Source organism: Triturus cristatus, chromosome 7 (assembly GCF_964204655.1).
Source record: "Triturus cristatus chromosome 7, aTriCri1.1, whole genome shotgun sequence".
Classification (NCBI taxonomy): Eukaryota; Metazoa; Chordata; class Amphibia; order Caudata; family Salamandridae; genus Triturus; species Triturus cristatus.
In genome coordinates this window covers 488114013-488133698 of record NC_140590.1, presented here as the reverse complement: position 1 = coordinate 488133698, position 19686 = coordinate 488114013, and the positions used below count along the sequence as shown (strand labels likewise).

The 19686-nt window shown below is 44.8% G+C and overlaps 1 protein-coding gene across 4 annotated transcripts in view; it reads right to left on the bottom strand.

The window, feature by feature from the left end:
- Window positions 1-11335: 11335 nt before the first annotated feature.
- The window catches only part of PIK3R6 (phosphoinositide-3-kinase regulatory subunit 6), a 521088-nt gene continuing 512737 nt past the window's right edge, over window positions 11336-19686 (bottom strand). For all 4 annotated transcript variants that reach the window (XM_085616834.1, XM_085616836.1, XM_085616835.1 and 1 more), the window contains one exon: window positions 11336-14592. In XM_085616834.1, the coding sequence (XP_085472960.1) occupies window positions 14439-14592 (154 nt within the window). In that variant the 3' untranslated portion in view covers window positions 11336-14438. The remainder of the gene's footprint in view (window positions 14593-19686) is intronic.

Here is a 19686-nt window from a genome sequence, read left to right as displayed (position 1 = left end):
GTGATGTTGACGTGGGGATCTGCACTTAAAATTTATTTCGGGGGTAGTGGTTTAGTGGCGACACCCTTCATACTGGCTCTTAAGTTCATGTGCGAGGGGGCTTTTCATCAGCCTTTCAAGCAACATGAGGGGGTTCTCTTCTTTCTACCCCGCAAGACAGTTTACGTGTGTGGTATTTTACAACACGTGTGCCCTTTCGGTCATCTTGAAGCGAGCACGGGTACCTTCTTCCCAATTTAAAGCAGTGATTGGGCGTGATACTCCCAACACATAGACCGTGTAAAAGGCTTCCCTCTTACAACCTCACTCAAAGCAATGTTGGGTAACTTTCCTCTTACGTTTTACCCGAAGCAATTTGTTAGGGCCCATCTAAGCAATGTTTGGTGTGAGGAGCCCCCCTTCCCCATGAGTGTGTGTGTCTGAGGCTCCCTCTTCCAGCTCCCCAATTCTCCATTCCTCCCGGCAGTTTGGCTTGACGGCCGACTTTGAAGCAGGGAAACCAGGTTTGAGTCTTGGCAGGAGACTCAAACATCTTGTGATTCTGGATAAATCACATAATTTCCCCGTTCCTAACAATGAATGAAAGTGTCCGCCTGTGATACAACTATACCCCAAGTTCGCATTATATAACACAGTACTGCAAAAACAAAAACTAAATTTACCACTCGCACTTTTTGAAAATCCGATCAGGTCTCGCATTTTATTAAGTTAAAGCCATTTGGTTTGCTATACAATACCATTAGCAAAGCAAATGGCTTTAACTTAATCAAAGGCGAGACCTATTGCATTTTTAATGCTTGTTTAAGGAAGGGTTCTAGTATTTTTAGGTAATGCAAGTTTCCTGTTCATGCAGTCTAACGCTGTTGAAAAATTAATATAGGCCTGGTAGACAACCATACCCTGAGTAAGTACATATATCTGTAAAATCATATTTAATGCTGTCATATTGTCCAAGGTGGAACTGTCTGGTTTAAAACCACCTAGCTCCAAAGGTAATGTATTGTTATCATCCACCCAAATTTGTAAATGATTTAAGAAATATACTACCCCTCCATATATTGGAGACTTGCCCAGTTGTATGAAAGAATTTGAAAAGAGGCATCAAATAGCTAGACCATAAATCTATATCTAACTTTATGATGGTAATAGGTGATTGATCTGCGTCCCTTGCCCCAGAAGCTCTAGCAGTATGAATAATGCCCATAATCTGTGATTTTGATGGCCAGTAAAAGTCAGCTCCTTCTAACACATGAGAATCCATTGAAAAATGATTCTCAATCTCAGGCGAGTTAGTGGCATAAAGGGGAGAGATGTACTTTGACCGGGCCTGCTCCCCCTTAATATCTGAGAACTGACTTAATGCACGATAAGAAACTTTAGCGTTAGGATCCCCAACAATAGTCCGTTTATTGAGATTTTCTGTTTTAGCTACTTGGAAAACATACTGATACAATGATTTGATAAGGAAATTGTTTTTCAGTCCTGGGGGCATATATAAATTGGTGAGAAGAAGGGTTTCAAGCCCATGTGCTGAATTCCTATTCCAACTAACTGCCAAACACTGTGCTAAATACGATGGATGCGAAAATGATGTATAGTTCCAGGAATAATACATGGTTAGCAATATTGTAATCCTTCCACTTGCATGGCCTTTCCTAGAGTTTTTGGCTGGACAACTAATTACATCATAATAATCACACTCTAAAATCCCCATACACAACATCTCCTGTAAACAGATAATACCTGCATTCACGGAATTCCATTTTTGAGGTTTAAAGGAACATCCATCCAAATTCCAGAAAAGGATCTAAAGACTATTATTAAATAGAGTGTGAGGGCTTATGAGAACTTGAGTGTTTAAAATTAAGAATTCCAACCAAGTAATTCCATTTAGTTAATTCATCATCGTCAGCCAACCGTGCACAATTATGGTTGTGGCCTAAGTAAGTGACAGACGTACCTTTCGATCCTACTGAAATTACTGTCAATTTTGCACAATTTACCAACTCTTCTGAAGATACACTGCAGTCTACAGGACGTGAGCCTACATTTTTACCCACATGTTTATCTAAAAAGGAGGGTCTGTGTACTAGGAAGTAGGGGAGAACATCAATACCTTTACTAAAGAAGAAATCACAATTATCCAATATTAAATTGACAATTACTCTTAAATGAAAGGTTACTTTTGATCTCTTCTCAGTGGTGGTTTAAAATAATTGCACTAAAAAAATGTCTTTACCCCTTACTAACCTTAATGCCTCTACTTCTGACAGACAATTCAATACAAAAGAGTGATCTAAATAAACAATATCTTCATCAACCAGCACAATAACAAAGAGTCAAAGGTAAGTCTTTTATTTCCAAATCTGGATGCTTTGGACATGTAGGAAAATTCTCATTCAAGAACTGAGAAAATTGCGGAGAGATAAAATCTTGTATCATTCGGTCTAAAATAAGAGGTGGAGGATTTACATTAATTGGCAAAACTGTTTATTTTGAGGGTCATACTCGTGCACGTCAGATGGCAATTAATCAGAAATTTACTAATTCCCCACTTTTTTAAAACTCTCTGTGAATTAGCAGAATTAGATTGTATATTAACTTTCTTTTTCCTTTTATTAAATAAGGGAAATGGTTCACACTTTACCTCATTTTGGAGATCATTTTCCTTGATGTTCTGGGACAATACATCAGGGATTTTAAAGCTCACTCAAGAAAAAAAAAAGACTTCCATAGTTTCTTTCACATCCTCATTGGTAGTGGTGAAGCCTGCTTTCGACCAAGGACAACCAACCTTTGTACCAATATCCACCCTTTTCTTTTTAAGGCAAGCCTTGCCCTTATTTTGACCCAACACTGCCTCGGACTCTATGGGAATTTCTTTAAGAATCATAGTGAGAATATCAAGCATGTGATCAGAATTAAGACTTGTTTTATCAAGTAGATTAAAGATCAAAGAAACAATGAAGTGACTCAGACAACTGAACATATTCCCCAGGAAAACAAAATGAACTGTTCACGTTGAGAACAGGGGACTTCGCCATACTTGAAACAATAGCAGAGGTTGAGAAATTGCTTGGAGAGCTACAAGATAGAAACATAAGACTTTTCTCAATTGAGAAAGTCTGGGCTACCAGAGACGGAGAATCATTAATTGTATTAGTAATTTTGAAAGATGATTTAATTGAAGTAATATCCAGCAACATATAATCTGTTTTAAGCAAATTACAGGAGTAGGAACCAGTGATAACCCTCTTGGGAACTCCGTCAGAGACATAACTCCTGTCTTAATGATCGTCTTCTAGGCTATGGGGTCCTTGATGGGTTAACCTGCTGTGAAATATACAGCTGATTTAAGAAAATAGGCAGGGATAGTAGAGAGGCCCTTTTTAATGCACCAATATGATTACATTTGCTCCATAACGAATCTGATCTAGTTTTTGGGCATGACCTGAAGGAGATTACCTTTCAAGATCTCAGTTTTCTGACAGTTAATTTCAACTACAAGAAAAACTCTGTCAGTAGTGGCCAATAAATTAACTCAACTTGGTAAGGCCTTGATGTTGATGAAAAAAACCAGGAGCCAAGTAGTCACAGCCTCAGTGACCTTCAATGGATCCATTCACATCTTATCTAGACCCAGTTGAATATATCGCCTGTAGTCCACTTACATTAATAAGCTCCAGGAGGACCACATGAGCAGAAAGTGCTTCTCCTGGCAATAGTGGGGAGGCTAGACAGACCCATGAGCGCAAGCTGCACTGACTCTGTGCGCCACATAGTGCTTGGCCCACTGCCTGAAGCACTCAACTTACAAGGTTCGGTCCTCAAAGTATAGTACAGTGTTCGGATGATGCAATAAGTAGATATCTCGGGCCAGTGCTTCGATTTCAATACCACTAAAGGCAACTGCTAGGGGGCCTTAAAGCCCATGTGGGGGGGCTAACACACTTCACCAGGCACAAGCCACACTGACACTGTTGGCCGTCTTTGCACACCAAGCAAATGTTTTCAGAAATCAGCCATCATCAATCAAAATTGTCTTGCAATAGTCTTTTAAAAATTGCAAACGCACCCTGTTCCGACGTCTGGTGTCCTGCGCTCCTTTGGGCCCCACCAATGTTTGCTATGGCCACTGACCTTGCCAACCTCTTACAATCCCTCTCTGAGGTCTCTCCAAGGCCCTCCTGGGGGGCAGCCACAGTGAGCGGTCAGACCCGACATGGATCTGAGGGCACACGAGGAGGCAGGCAGGTAAGCACAAACTTAAACAGAGCAGGCGGGCGGGGTTGAGGACCAACGGCCACTAGACACTGAACTGTGCCCTAAGAGGCCAACATGCTCCAGTTCTCCAAACCCCCAGGGGCCTTCGCTGGGCTCGGATTTTCTAGCCCCCTCCCATGATCCTACAGTGGATATGACGGTGGTGGCCCAAGTGGCTGTCTCTCCTCTGTACTCTGCGGCGGTGTCCGTGCTCTGTTCTCCCATTCCTCTACACTCTACCGGGACCTTGCGCTGAGTGGCTGAGCAGCATGCCCAACCGTCCTGATTGTGAGCTTTGCCCACTTCCTTCCACTTCCAGCACTCTCCACTCTTCTGGTTACCTTGAACAACTTAAACCCTCCGTCACAGTATCAGTTAGAATCTTATTCCTACATCCACCTGAAATCCCCATCTCTGCAGGCCTGGCCTTAATTCTCCGACGTCTACAGACCTCGATATCTCCAGCTTCTCCCTTCAATGTCTCCCGCTGCTAGAACCCAAAAGCATTCTTACCAGTAAGTTATGGACTTTGAGAATGTATGCACAGTCAGCCACGTAGCTCGCATAGCTAAACGAAGAAACACCGCCATCTTGTTTAACTTTCTTGAAGTTCCCAGATTCTTGTAATTAGCTTCCAGGGTTTGAGAAAGACTAACTGCAACCTTTTTCCCCAAACTGTTCTAAATAAGGCACTGCACCTTTAAGGGCTCATAGCTCTTCAGTGGCCCTTCACTCCCAGCAAACGGCAGTTACCTCACTCTTTTCCTTCTGTTTCAGAATCACACATAATCATATGCACAGAATAGACTAGCAATCCCATCCCTAAAAAAGGCAGTGAAAGTGGAGAAAAATTAACAACAGGCGCAACTAAGCAAAGAGGAAGGAAGGAAAAGAAAGCAAAGGAAAGCAAGTCTATGTGGCTGCCTTGCAGATTTCTGCAATGGGAATATTTCTAATGAAGCAGCTATATTGCAGACTCACCTCTGGTATAATCGACTGTTGGTTTACCAGCTAAGGTTTTGTTTGTTTGCTGATAGTATAAAAGTAAGCAAGAAACTATCCATCTGGATAGAGATTGTTTAGATGTAGCTAAACCAGTACGTAACGGGCAATAATTTACAAACAATTGTTTGGATTTGCAAATATCTTTAGATTTGTCAAGCTAGAATTTGAATGTGTGGAGAGAGCTTTCTGCTGGCGTAGTCGGGTTCTAAAAAACAAGTTGGTAAGTCAGTGGTCAATAAATTAAGTTAATGGTTTGATTATTTTGAAAATCCAAAACTACTTTGGGTATGTATTTCAGATGAGTTCTCAATTCTCATGCCAACTTTATTGATATGAAATACTGTATATGGTTCATGGGAACATAAAGCTTGAAGTTCCCTAACCCTGTATTCTAATGTGATAGCCACAAGGAAATCGGCTTTCCAGGAAAGGTGTTGGAAGTAGGCAATATGGATAGGTTTGAATGAAGAACACATGAGACATGAAATTACAATGTTCAGCTCCCAGGAGGGAGATTGTCTACGTTTTGGGGGAATATTTTTTTTAATGCCATCTAAGTAGTCCTTACCAACAAGGATATTGTAAAAAAGAGGGTTGAGAAGAACATTTTCTGTAGGTAGTAATAGCTGACAAATGGACCTTTATAGAAGAGAATTGTAAACTAGATTTGGCCAAATGAAGCAAATATGGTAGAAAAGCAGGTGGTCAGATCAAAGTTCCTGTCAGAACACCAGATACAAAATGTCTTCCATATACAAGAGCCTCTTCTTATTTCAAAAGGATGATTTAGCATATTTTAGAATGTCCAAACAATCTTGTGGAAAGCTCACGTCTACATACGGGAGGAGTTCTGGAGTCAAGCTGTCAAAGTCAAAGATGGGAGGTTGAGCTGAAACATCTGGTCTCTGAACTTGATGAGCAGGTCCGGTCTGCACAGCAACATCATGTGTAGTCATTCCAACATGTATAGTAGGTCTGTGAACCACCACTGTTGTGGCCACTACACAGCTATTAAAATCATTCTGGATTGAGTAGGAGAGCTTCATGATCATTGCTGGAATACAGTATCGTTGAAAAGGCATAGAGAAATTTGCCAGACAAGTGATCTATAGGGCATTCTCCCTGGTCGATGGTTGGTAGAACCTCAAGGTGACGTCAGGGCATATTTTGTTCTTGGCTGTAGCAAAGATATCTACATGAGGAAAACCCTAGATGCAAAAGTCATTGTGGATGAGGGAGTCGTTAAGGACCTACTCATGTTTTTTTTTTTTAGTTGATTTGCTGAGGGAGTCCAATTGAATGTTCTGGACTCTTGGGAGATGGGCTGCAGTGATCCTCAAGTTACCGTCTAGCTACCAGTTCTTGATGGATTGGGCTTCTAGCGATAAGGCTCTGGATCTCTTTCTCCCTGGTTTGTTCAGATGGTATGACGTTTCTGTGTTGACAGTTTGAACAAGGAGTGAGTCTGTCTTGTTGAGGGTTGGAAAGATTTCAGAGCAAAGTGAAGAGCTCGTAGTTCATGTAGGTTGATGTGGTATATCATTTCTTTTGAAGACCACGTTCCTCGTATCTGAAGGTGAGGGGAGTGTCTGAGAAAAGGCCATTTTAAGGTGGAGATTTTTCAATTGACAATACCATTTGAGAGATTGCATTACAATGAAGGAAACAGTGATCTTGTCTTCCCAATCATCCGAATATTCTCTCCACTGGTCTTCCAGACTTTTTTGTAGTGGTGTAATGTGGAGGCCAGCATTCTGGGTCAGAAAGATGCAGAACGCGATTGAGCTAAGTAGAGAAGACACGTTTCGCTGTTGAATGAAAGGCTTTTATTTTTTTATTTTTTAGAGATCGACAGTTCAGACAAAGATAACAGTCTCTCCTCCAAAGGATATACTTTTACTTTATGGTTTTGAGAATTGCTCATAGATAATGAAGAGACTGCACTGGAGATTAAGTTGATTTTTTTTTGATTGACATGCACTTCTAAGCGATTGAGAGTAGAAGCAGTTATTTGATAATGTTGATGGTGTGTTGCCACCTTGATGAGCCAGTCATCTAGATATGGATAGATGAAGATCTTTTCTGAGATGTACAGCAACTACAGCCATGCACTTTGACAAAGTTCTTGTGGCTGATTTGAGGCAAAAGGAAGTACTTTGTACTGGTAGTGGTTGTTTCCGACCACGAATCTCAGGAATTTGCGGTGCTGTCTGGCTATTGGCATTCGAAATTACACATCATGAAGATCTATGGAGTCCCCTCAATAGAGCCGAGTGCAAATTTGGTGTAACACTAGCATCTTGAATTTTTCTTTCCATATCCATTCGTTTGTGACTTTCAGATCTAGGACGTGTCTGAATTTGATCTTTGGGCCCTCCATTTTAAGCAAAAAATATTGCCAATAAATTTCCATTCCTTTTTGGGAAACAAGTACAGGCTTCAGCAGTTGCTTTAGCGGTTGCTTCTGCAGGAGTACATTTACTTTTTGTTGAAACATTTCTAGATGTTGATTGAATATTTTTGGTGGTATTGCTAGTGGAAGATAGATTAATCTGAGACAGTAAACATTCCATACAATAGTCAGTACATAGGTGTCTTTAGTGATGGAACTCCACTCTTCCAGGTAATTGGAAATGTTTCTCCTCACTGGAGTGGATAATAGAAAAATGGAAGTAGAAGCTCAGGTTTTTCCTACTGGAGCTGATTCATAATCACCTCTCCCTTTCCGTTGTCACCTTTGATGTTGATGGAAAGGCCTTTTCTGCTGGTGGTGGTGGTGACTTTAGGATCACTGAGGGGGTTGAACCTTTTAATGATGATAATATTAGCATTGATAAGGTTAGTAAGAATGTTTTTTGGCTCCTTATGTTTCTCCAGAAAAACAGCTTTTAGGGTTTCCATCTCGGTTGTACCAGTGAAAGGTAGATTGATAATTCTCTGCTGAGATACCTGTTTGAAAGTCAAGAGTGACTTCTTAAGGCCAATGCATGGCAATAACCATGAACCGTTAATAAAGATGAATCGGGCAGCAACACTGATCACTTGGTTAGACACTAGCATGGCCTCATTTCAGGATTTCAATAAAATCTTCTCTGCGATCTCTTGGAATTGCTAGAGTGAGTCCCATAAAGATCAGTCATACCTGCCTAACCGGGCAATCAAACTTGCAGATTTCATATTTGTAGATGCTAACCCACATACCTTAGGCCCCACAGGGTCCAGTTTCCTATTCTCCTACTCCTAGTCTGGTGGTGCTTTAGATCAAGGATCCGTTTTTGGTGCCGCTAAGACCACCACAGAATCAGGAGCAGGATCTGAAAGTAGGAACAACAGGTGTTGTGCAGGAGATCTGTATTTTTCCTGTAGCATGGATGGTGGAGCTTTTGCTGAAGCAGGCTTAAGAAATAGTTCCATAACTGGTTCCAATAGGCCTGGAACTGGTTGCAGGAGCAGACTTGGAGATGAACATTAGTGAACAGTTTTAAATATCTTACAACGGCATTGTGAGAGCTAGTAACAGAATGTTCGGGTTAACAGCTGCCCAGAAAAGTACTTCTTGGATTGAGTTGATGTCACTGATCAGTGAGACTCTTGTTGGATGAGAGCCATTCCAAGGAGGGAAAAACATCCTTATGACCGAGGGCGTTGTGAAGTAGGAATGCGTCCTGGACCAGTGGCTTGATCTTAATCTGCGACGAAATCTGCACATTTGTGGTGGAGACTTCGATCTTTTTGTTGTTACATATGGGCTTGCTCGAGAATGAACCCCTGAAGGCACCAGAGTCTGAGGAGGTAGAGGTGTTGAGGCAAGAGGGAAAGTTGCTGGAGAAACTATGTTCAGACGGTGAAGGTTGTCAAGAAGTATGGTGTGCAGGAGAACCTGGAATGACTATTATTTATAATGGATAATGAGCTTTTTCATATTCAGAATCTAAAGTTGTCAGAAGTCTTCTCATCTTCATTTTTCTGACCTCAGTAGATTTAGGGATGGAAAATGCACATTCTGTGTCTCGACGTGCAATGTCTCCTATGTCTCGACATCATGGTTTCTCACGAAGTTGACGGACTGTGTCTCGATGTCGTATGTCGCCTTCTCTTTGGCGCTGACCCAGTCCTCGATGGTGAGCAGGTTGTCACTGTACTTTGCCTTAATGTTGAAGTTATTGTTGCTGAACGAGAACGTTGTTTTTCTCTCGATTTCTCCTCTTTTTGGATCCCCCTCTCATTGAGTCCTTAGAGGATGCAGGCAGAGCCCTGATGGAGGACTGATCCTCTCCTCACTCATGGTAATAGCGCCTCTTACTCTCTGCTCAGTTCCTCTCTTCCATGAAGGTGAATCTTCTCTCTGTCCCCTAGGGTATGCTTGGAAAAGGCCTGACAGTGTTGACATCTGTCTGGACAGTGACGGTCAGGAGAGCAAAGTATACACATATCATAGGGATCTGATTTAGCCTTTTTCTGTGACACTTGGCAAATGATTTTATTTGCTTTAAAACCACTTTATCCAGTCAAACAATGACAGACACTCTAGGTATTCAAAGACATTGAGTGAAGCTGGTTAAACTATAACTTGTAGAGACTTTTGGTGAAAAAAAGCCAAAAATGGTTGAGCTTAATGCTCCAAAAACCTTCCACCAGAAGCCAGAAAAGAGAACTTAGGCAACTGCTGTCTGCTGGGCATGATGGGATACTGAAGGGCTATGAGCCCTTGGAGGTGCAGTGTCAATTGTTAAGCTAGCATAACTGCAGCCTATGTGTCTACATTGTTCTATTCCTTCATCCCCATTTCCTTTGAAGGTTTTGATAGTAAGATTTTTAGAAAAGATTATCTTCTTTCTAGTAATGTTTGCTATTATTTATAATTAGTTTGACCGTTTTAACGTAAATTAGAGGAATCGGCCAATATAGCATTTTTATAGGCAGCAAAACAATGTAAGTTCTATCTTAAAACTTGGCTTTCCTGAATTAAAGTGAAGATTTACACCTAAAAGGATATATTTTGGAGAAGTGCTCTGGAATCTGCACATGGGCGGGACTGTTCATTGCTTAAGATTATCAATGGAGATCCCCTAAAGGAGAACAAATGATTTTGAAGTGAGTTTGGTCTGACTGGTACACCTTTACACCAATAGGCCAATTACGATGCCATCGTAGCGGGGATTGGGACAGCCCGCCAGTCATGCGGCGGTCCCGCACTCCACATTAGGATGCGACTGCCACCATGGCACTCGCATCCAGCACTTTAACATTGTGACGGGTGCTGATGGCTGCAGCACCTGCCGCAATGCTAAAAATGCATGTCCTGCATTTCACTGCACTACATGGCAGGCACCACACGGTGCCCGCCACTTACTGTAGTGAAATGTAGGGGGGGGTACCATGGGTACCCCTCCAGTGCACCAAGACCCCACCCTTACACAAGGAAGGCCTGCAACGGGCCCCCGAAACCAATTCCCGCCAGCCTTTCCATGGGGGTTTTGACGCCATGGAAAGGCTGGATACAGCCTGCATTGTAATTTGGCAGACGGTGCCTGCTAGGCACCGCACCATTTTAGAGATGCAGTCCGCTCCGCCAGGCAATCAGTACGATTGCCTGTGGCGGATCCGTGGTGGGTGGTCTTTGAGCTTGCCACAGTTGCAGTCAGATTCCCCCCGCCATCCTAATTTGGCAGGAGGGGAATCGTCGTTCGATGGCGGAGGGCTCGCCACCGCACAGCTGGTGGTGGCAGGCCTTCCGCCATCGTAATCGGCCCCCATGTGTTTTGCACTGTTTGTTTGGATAGGGCAGAAGCGCTCCATGATAGAAATGCGCCTGACCCGGCCCCCAACAACAAAACCAGCTACCACTCGGTCAGCCCACTGTGAAATTATCCGGTGGCTGGTACGACCAATACGTTCCTGTCCCAGACAATGCCTGGTACAATCTGTGCTGAACAAAAGTGATCGCAAATTTTCATAACACCTACAAAATGTGGTAAGTTATGGAAACACACATGCGTTTAAAGCCCATCCCCAATTCACTGTTAAAGAGCTATTTTGCACAATAGACAAAGCAACTACTGTAAAATGGACTGCATTTTTTTTAATATGCCCTATATATACAACCTGTACAAGAAATATGCAACATATTTATATTATATACAGTGATGTAAACACAACTGATCGCCCATAATGTGTGCAATTTAATTCCTAAACATATTGTTCTGTAAAACATTCTTGCTGGGGTTCCATAATGGATAAAACCCACAAGTTTTATCACAACCAGAAACAAAGTCTTTGAAATGTTTTGATAAACAACAGGCACTGCCATTCAGATGCACAAAGACCCAAATCCCACCCCATGAAGGTCTACTTTCATTTATGCTTAAAAACACAAATACTTCATAGATAGATATTTTAAAGCGGACAGTAACTTGTGTTAAGTAAAGTGATGTAGGACCAGTCCTTTCTTTCAAACATCCGTGATCAAGTCAGTCAAACTTGTAATTCTCCTTTCACTAAGTGCAAAATATATCATTAATATCACAAAGGTTACACATATTCTAGCCCCGTAGCCAATATTAAGGGAAGACATTTTTTAAATTGCCATTTCACTGCCTATCAAAAGGCCTGTGGGAAGATGCATAACAGAATGTCCTTGACGCTACCACATTTGTTTGCAATGTTACTTCTGCCTGTGAAGTGCGTTACAGTGTATATATGTCACCTATAAGAGATCACTGGAAACATATAATGTCTGCCATGAGACAATGGGACAAAAATCTCACAACCCGATTGGTCAAAATAGAAGCCATACATGTAGAATAGGTTGAACAGACACCAACATACTTGACCCTTTTTAGGTCTGGGTTTTGACAGTGGAACTGAGAAACAGATCTATGGGTAAACAATATACACAGTGAACACTGAACCTGGCTCTTTTAACAACTGGATTTCTTTGACCAGCCTCTTTAAGCCATTGGCTTGAAACGGTCAATCATATCTTGTCTCTACCCGGTGGCGTATTCATCTCTCACCTAATGCTATCTATCGGGTGTTTGAGTGTGTCCTTCCGCCTCCACTTGAGTGCTTGCATTGTACTGAATGAGGGACTACTTTACAAATGTAGCTATCTGTGTCTGTTCCTTCTGACTCCCTCTCATGTGTCTCATCTAATGTATTAATGCTGAACATTAAACCCAGACTTATGGACTCTGCCGATGCTTGTTTTATTTCAAGTGCGGATTGTCACTGTCCGGTGTTTTCTGCTGACTAATGTGCACATGGACAATGCTCCCTTTGGTATGGGGCCTCTGCATTTTACAAATGTGCACCAACTACCTTAAACTGTAATACTAATTTTGAAAATGTGTTACAATATTGGTTACAATATTTATCAGCAGCCCTGATAGTGTATACTAAGCTCAATTGGATGTGAAAGTATGCACTTGATTGCTGTGAGAAATACATTTATTTTGAATGATATTCAGGCAGATTAACTGACATGCTACCACAGCTTATTTCTGAAACACGAGCAACTTTAGGAGCTCACCACGTGAACATGTATAACTGTTTGGCGGTACGCATGCGCTTATCTGGTCATTGACGTATTTAATTAATACTTTTTCTGCAGATTTAGCAAATGGAGAACACTAGTTTGCTTTACAAGTCTAATATTAATGTTGCCTTTCCCGGGGATACCTGCATGCTATCTTTATTCCGACTGCTACAATGTAAAAAGAATGTGTTCATCTTTTTCTACTCCCCCCCAAGAGTTGCACCACTCTTCTATCCTATACCCAAGTTCCATTCCATCTCATCATGTACACTGAGTGTGATCTTATTCCATCTTTCCAACACTATCTATAGTGGATGTGTTAATTAACATTTAATAGGTGCCAACATTAATATTATATTAGGGTTTTATTTTAGTGTACATGCAGGTCTGCATTAGTTTGGGTGATTACTCTTCTGGGCTACATTATAACAGGGTGGAACCGGGACCTGCAGCTTTGCAGCAGGGGTAGAGGTGGTGGAACTTCACTCCTGCAAATCTCTGGATTTTTTTTAAACTTTAAAAACTCCTCCAATTTACCAAAGTTGAAAAAAGCTGGTGAATAAGTACACAAATATTGGTTTTGCAGTAGAAAACAAACTTGTAGAAATTATTTTTGGAGGGATAAATCGCCCACAATAAAATGTTTGCCAGGAAAATCTCTTACAAAAATCATTTGTTTGCAGGAATGCAGGGAAAGTGGACAATATTTACAACTATAAACCTTGCACTAGGTACAGCTGCACTGGCTGAATTTGAATTTAAAACATCTCTTGTTCTAATGGGTTACTGAATCCAAGATCACTCTTGCTATACATTAAGTAGTGAGGTAGGGCACAATAGAATGAGCTTTTTTGTTAGGCAGGTTCCCATGAATGAAAGTTTTTTTTAAAATACTGTGAAATATTTTGTTCGGAGACCTTAACACTTGGATTTAGTTCAAATACTCAAGTGGTGTGTAAATTCTCAGTTCCTTTGGACTCAGGCCAGTAGCCTGCTGTTCATTTTTGTTGTGCTCGGCAGAACGCAGCAAAAGAGCACAATAGATTCCATGATGGTTGTTTGTGCTGTAACTCTATCAGTTGCCCGTAGATCGATTACACTCCAGAAAAAAACAATCATTTAGACATCGTCCAGCAGCTGAAAAGACATGCCAAAGGACTAAACAGCACCAGAGGACCAATCGAATCTTTGAACACAGAAGCACCAGAAAGTGAGGTTTAGCTAGCTGAGAAAAGGAACCATTGAGCTTGTGAGGTGTTCCCAGCGTCAGTGGATGCTCGACACAGGCATTCCAACGTGAAGTAGTCTTGATAATTCTATATGTTCAATGCCAAAGAAATGTAAACTTGACACATCTGCTGGAAACTGAAAAGTTTGGCTTCAACAGTTGCTTCAGTTCATGTGTAGACCAGGTTGTGGGAGTGGGCTTGCTTGCATTGTTGCTTTGCCACAAATTGAATGAAATAAATTAGTTCAGATCATGGATCGTGCACAATTACCAAACAGTGGTACCAGACCACAAACTCTTACTACGTGCAAGATCACTGGAAATAATCCTTAGTGTGCTCTTCTGGGCGTCTGAAATGCAAAACCCAAATTTATTTCCATTTAGCTGTATCTACATCCGATAGCGCTAGATGACGGCAGCAAAGGTGTTGATTGGTAGCATCAATGACTTGGACATGTATTTGGCCAAACCAATATCCTCCTTTTCACTCCCGCACAATCGCACTCCTTTCTTCCTCTGCAAGGCATATATAGGCTCCAGACAAGGCGACACTTCAAACCTGGAACAAAAGACAATCCAGTGAAGGTTTGGGAGAGTACACACTGAGCTATCACGACTGTTGTAGAAGTGCATTCTTCAAAAGGTTGAATTGCTATTAACAGGCCAAGTAAACTATTACTTCTTATGTTGCTTTGAGCAAATCACTCCACAGTTATAGAATTATCATTACGTTTTTTCAACATGCTGTCCAACCATCAACCTCAGAAGATGAGTCAACCAACACAGAACAAGAACTTGTGAGGTGAACGTACTGCTGAGGGTACAGCAGAGCTGCTGCCCGATACATAGTAAACATGTTATGCTGTGTTGCATTACATTAGATTATGTTGGTTGATTGTAAAGTGCCCAATGCAGCCCTGAGGCTGCCTCAAAGTGAAGGGAGGGGATAGATGAAAGAAGGGATCAGTGCGAAGGAATGAGGGGAAGGGGCCTTGTGAATATAAGAAAATTCCCCTAAACGCCCATACTGCTTTGCATTATGCAGTGCATTGCAGGGAACTTAACTTGGGTGCTAGGTTGGCTGGTAAGGAATGTAGGAGCAGAAGAGGCAAGGTAGGGTAGTAGCATCATTTAAAACTGTTCTGTATGTAACTGAACCCATTCCTGAATAGTAGATGTCACTGCCCTTTGTGAAAACCTTTCTCTGCTCTTGCTAACCTTCTGTGATGATAGCTCAGATGCTGAAAAAATCAGTTCGTACTCAAAGATATCATTTAAGGATACACATAGAATAGCAGTTATCCCTAGATAGACTCGAAAAGGACTCCCACATATTTAAAGTAAGGAGAACTGTGTTGGGAAAGAGTGTAGCTCCTGTCTTAAAGTACAAGTTACTTACCTTTGGTAACGATGTATCTGGTGGAGACGATTCTAGCAGCAGATTCCTTAACGTAGAATTATCCCCAGGCGTGAGACTGGATACGGATTTTTTTTTGCCGTCGTCCGCAGACGTGACGTCAGCGAGGTCACATAAGTCCCACCCCAGCGCCTGACGTCAGTTTTCTTCGGAGAACTTTTCCGCTCCACAACGCGGAGCCATCACAAACAAAATTGTGAGTGTACGGGAACAGTGTGCAAAAAAATCAGTGAAAGGGAGAAGCGAAGGGTGAGGAACAGCACCATTAGGGACAGCGCCAAGCACTGTGTTTCTGAAAGTCATGGAAGGGAAAGAGCAGAGCACCGCTGTGAGAAGCAACCCTGCAAAGCGAAGGCGATATCCTCCTTGGAAGCAGAAAAATACGTTAAAAATGTCGCGGCAGACAACAGAAAGGCTGCAACCACAACCTTTAATAGGGAAGGACAACAAGCCTGGAACAGATGAGGAACGACAAATTACCCCAAGACAACATCATCAAGGAGTGTCGCATCCCCTGTAAAGAGCGAAGGGCTGAGGCACAGCCAAGAGACCCCAATCCAGAGGACTGCAGAGGAGTCATAAACCCCAATCAATGAAAAAAGGAAGATTATGAGTAGGCCCCACACTGGAATAACCAGGGTGTAGGGATGAAGAAATACACATGAACCTACCGCTCAATTACCAGAAAGGAAGGAGTGGAACGAAAACAAAACAAAGCATCCTGCCAGGGAGGAAGTGAAAGAGGGCACCTGCAGAAGACAAAGCCACCCGGAGGGAGGCGAGTGCAGATGACCAAGCTGAAAGGTCCTCGCAGAACGGGGAGGAAGGGTGGGCTGTGAAGGAATCTGCGGTTAGAACAGTCTCTACCAGATACATCGTTAGCAAAGGTAAGTAACTTGTACATATGATAGCCACAGATTCCTTAACGTAGAATAGATACCCTAGCCATGTCCAGAGGGGAGGAGGGTCTGCGAGAGAACCGCACCAGCGTGGAAGGACACAGGGCCCCAACAAGGGATGTCTCATGGGGACAGGAAGTACTGCCCAGTCCCCACCAAGCAGAAGGAAGCAAGTACAAGGAGAAGGGAAGGCCAGGATACCACAAGCCTACCCGAGGGGCAAAGGGCGCCTGCCAGAAAACCCGGAGGGACAGACGGCACTAAGAGAGTACCAAACGAAGAAAAGAACCACCCAAAAAATCCAAGGAGAAGAGGTGGAACGGGGGCAGAGCCCACCTCAGGAGAACACATACACACAGCGAAGGGGACAGCTGAACGGGCATCAGCCCTGAGGCACGGGACAAGGCAGGAACGGCCCCACAGCCAATAAGCGCATACGTGAGAAGAAAGACAGTCGCACCAAGCCCCAGCAAAGCAAGGGACAGGAGCACACGGGTACACGCCGAGGCCCCCCGAGGTGGACCATAACGACCAGGCGTGCGCAGCAGGTAGCTGGTAAATACTATGAAATAGTGTGTCCAGAACAAGCCGAGAGCAAGACGAAGACAGAGACCAGGGAACCCCAGAACAAGCCCAGAGAAGGACCGTCCCAGTGGCACAACCCGGCCCACGAAGAGAAGTGGGACCGGGCAGAAGAAAAAGAGAAGAACCCCCCGAAAAGCAGCCAGAAAGCAAGAAATATGCAGTACAGACCTTAAGCCGTCAACCAGAACACAGGAGAACACCAGGAAAATCCAAGCCCCCCCTGTAACACAAGGCAAAGGGCCAGGCCGAAACGTTGGATAAGAAGGTGGAAATACCAAGACACGACGCCGAAGACAGCATGACAAAAGTCGGTCTGGCTATCTAGAGGCCGAAGAGGGATGGCAAAATGCACAGAAGCAGATATCCCGCAGGAACAAAGGGTAAAATGTACAACAGGCGAGCCCTGCAGAAGAAGGATAGAACATCATCGGATACTGAGCAGGACAGAACCTGAACCAGCACAAGCTGCACTAAGGCGGAATAAAAAGGACCGCACCAAGCGGTATACAGTGACGCCAGAAAACGCGAGGAACCCGAGAAGGTATCCCCACCCACCCAGCTTAGGACAGAGCTATACAATAGCCTACAAGTACCCCACCTAGGGTATGACACGTCCCCAAAAACAGGGGAACACCTCTTAGGGAAACCCGCAGCAGAGGTCAAGAACATAAAAGACCTGTGGATATCACCACAGGCGGCTTACCAATCAGCCACAAAATACACAGAAGGTCCAACCTGAGGACCTATACGGCTTCACTAACAGCCAAAAATCACCACAAAAGCTGAAGGGCTGTACCAGCAGCCAAAAGTACAGAGGGGCCATCTTAAGGGCCCTGAAGGCATACCAAGCCACACACAGCACACAGACTGGCCAACCGAAACACTGGGCCCCAAAGAGAAAGGTGGGATAAACGCCTCCCATAAGACACCCGAGAACCGACAAGCCGAAGCTTATGGAGGGCGAGTAAGACGGAGCCCCGTAAGGAGACGTTGAATAGCGGAGTCTGCTTGGGTGTTAAATGAAAGAATCCCGTCAAAAGGCAGGTCAACAAGACGCTCTCGAACATTCTCCGGAAAGACGCTATCCTGCAACCAAGCATGGCAGCGGAGGGCCACAGAACTCACCATAGCGCAGGCGAGAGAATCAGAGACATCCAAGGCAGAACGGAGAATAAATGCAGCTAACTCCCGACCATCCCGCACATGGTGCCGCAGATCAGCGTGAGCACCTTCGTGGGAGGTGCGAGACAGAAGGGACTCCGCGGAATCACACAGGTCGGAGGTAGCCCTGGCCAACACACAAAGTGTGTTGAGTGCGCGCAGAGCAGCACTAGACGAAGCAAAAATGTTACGCCCCCAGGAGTCCAACCACCGGGCCTCCCGTCATGGAGGGAGCATCACCGAAGGCAAGGAAGGAAAAGAAGTCTGCAGGACAGGGCCTGGGCAGATGGGTGTGGAAAAAAGGTAGACTGGATCGTGCGGGACAGGACAGTGGCGGTGAAGGAGCGGCTGAGGCATCGGATCCCCCGTAGCAGGACGCCCCCAGGCCCCCAGAAGAGAGTTGTGGTGCGAAGCTTCAAATAGAAGAAGCGTCTCCCCTCCACTAGAGCCCTGGTGGAGAATCTCCAACAAGTGGTCCGTTGGGAGTGGAGCGACCGGGTTGCCCAATCGCAAAATGCCGGTGGCTGTGGAGATGGCCCGGACAAAGGCTACATTCGCCTCCGTAGGGCGTCGTGGGGGGGAGAGCAACTCTTCCGTGGGCGAAGGCTGCAAACTAAGCCACCCATCCCGAGGGGTCTCCGGAGAAGGCGGAGAAGCCTGCGGGGCAATCAACTGCATGGAGCGGAAGAGCAGGTCCGGGGGCTGGGGGCTGAGGACGTGGAGATGGCATAGAACCCGCCCTGGAAGCCGCCGGGGAAAAGGCAACGATGCGGCGTCCAGTCACTGGTGAAGAGGAGACAAGGAGACGACAATCCTCCGGAGAGGAAGGAACATCCGGAGAAGAGTCGACGATCTGACGTCGGGATGACGCCGGGGGAGTCCGCTAAGGGCACCGGTGTGTCCTCGATCGGCGCCGAAGTGCCCACCTGGGGTGCCGAGTTAACCTCCACCACCACGTGCCTCATCGGAGAAGGGGGCGGGGACGGAGCCGAAGCAGCCAATGAACGGAGTCAAAAAGACGCTGACTCGACCTCCGACGAGGCAGCCGCCTGCGCATAGGACCGAGAGGGACTCGGGGAGGCACCCCGGATCTTGGCCTCCACCCGCGACGCCACCAAGGCCGGGGAGGAAAGCTGTCGATGCCGGACAGGCATCGGCTCGACCTCCGGTAAGACAGCCGCCTGCCCAGAGGACCAAGGGGGACTCGGGGACGAGCCGTGAGTCTCGACGACCTCCTGCGACACCACAGGGAACCCCGTGGGGTTTTGCAGCGAGGCAGGGACACCGTGGGTCGAAGAGGGGAACCCCTTAGGGCTGCATCTCGACACCACACCTCCAAAACCTGAAGATGAACTCGTCGGCGGCGAAGCAGCCGGTGAGTCCACAGAAGGCCCCGCGCATGGCGAGGGATCCGCGGACGTCTCAGGAAGAGGAGGGGGGCCCAAGAAGCCTGCAGAGCAGGCCTTCATTTGGGCCCTTGTCGCCCCAATGCCAGGGAACGGCGAATAGGGTGGCGACGGGCAAGGGCGCACATCCCGAGAGGAACCGGTGCCCTCTGCAGAATGAGGGCAGGGCCTCGGTGGCAAGCTGC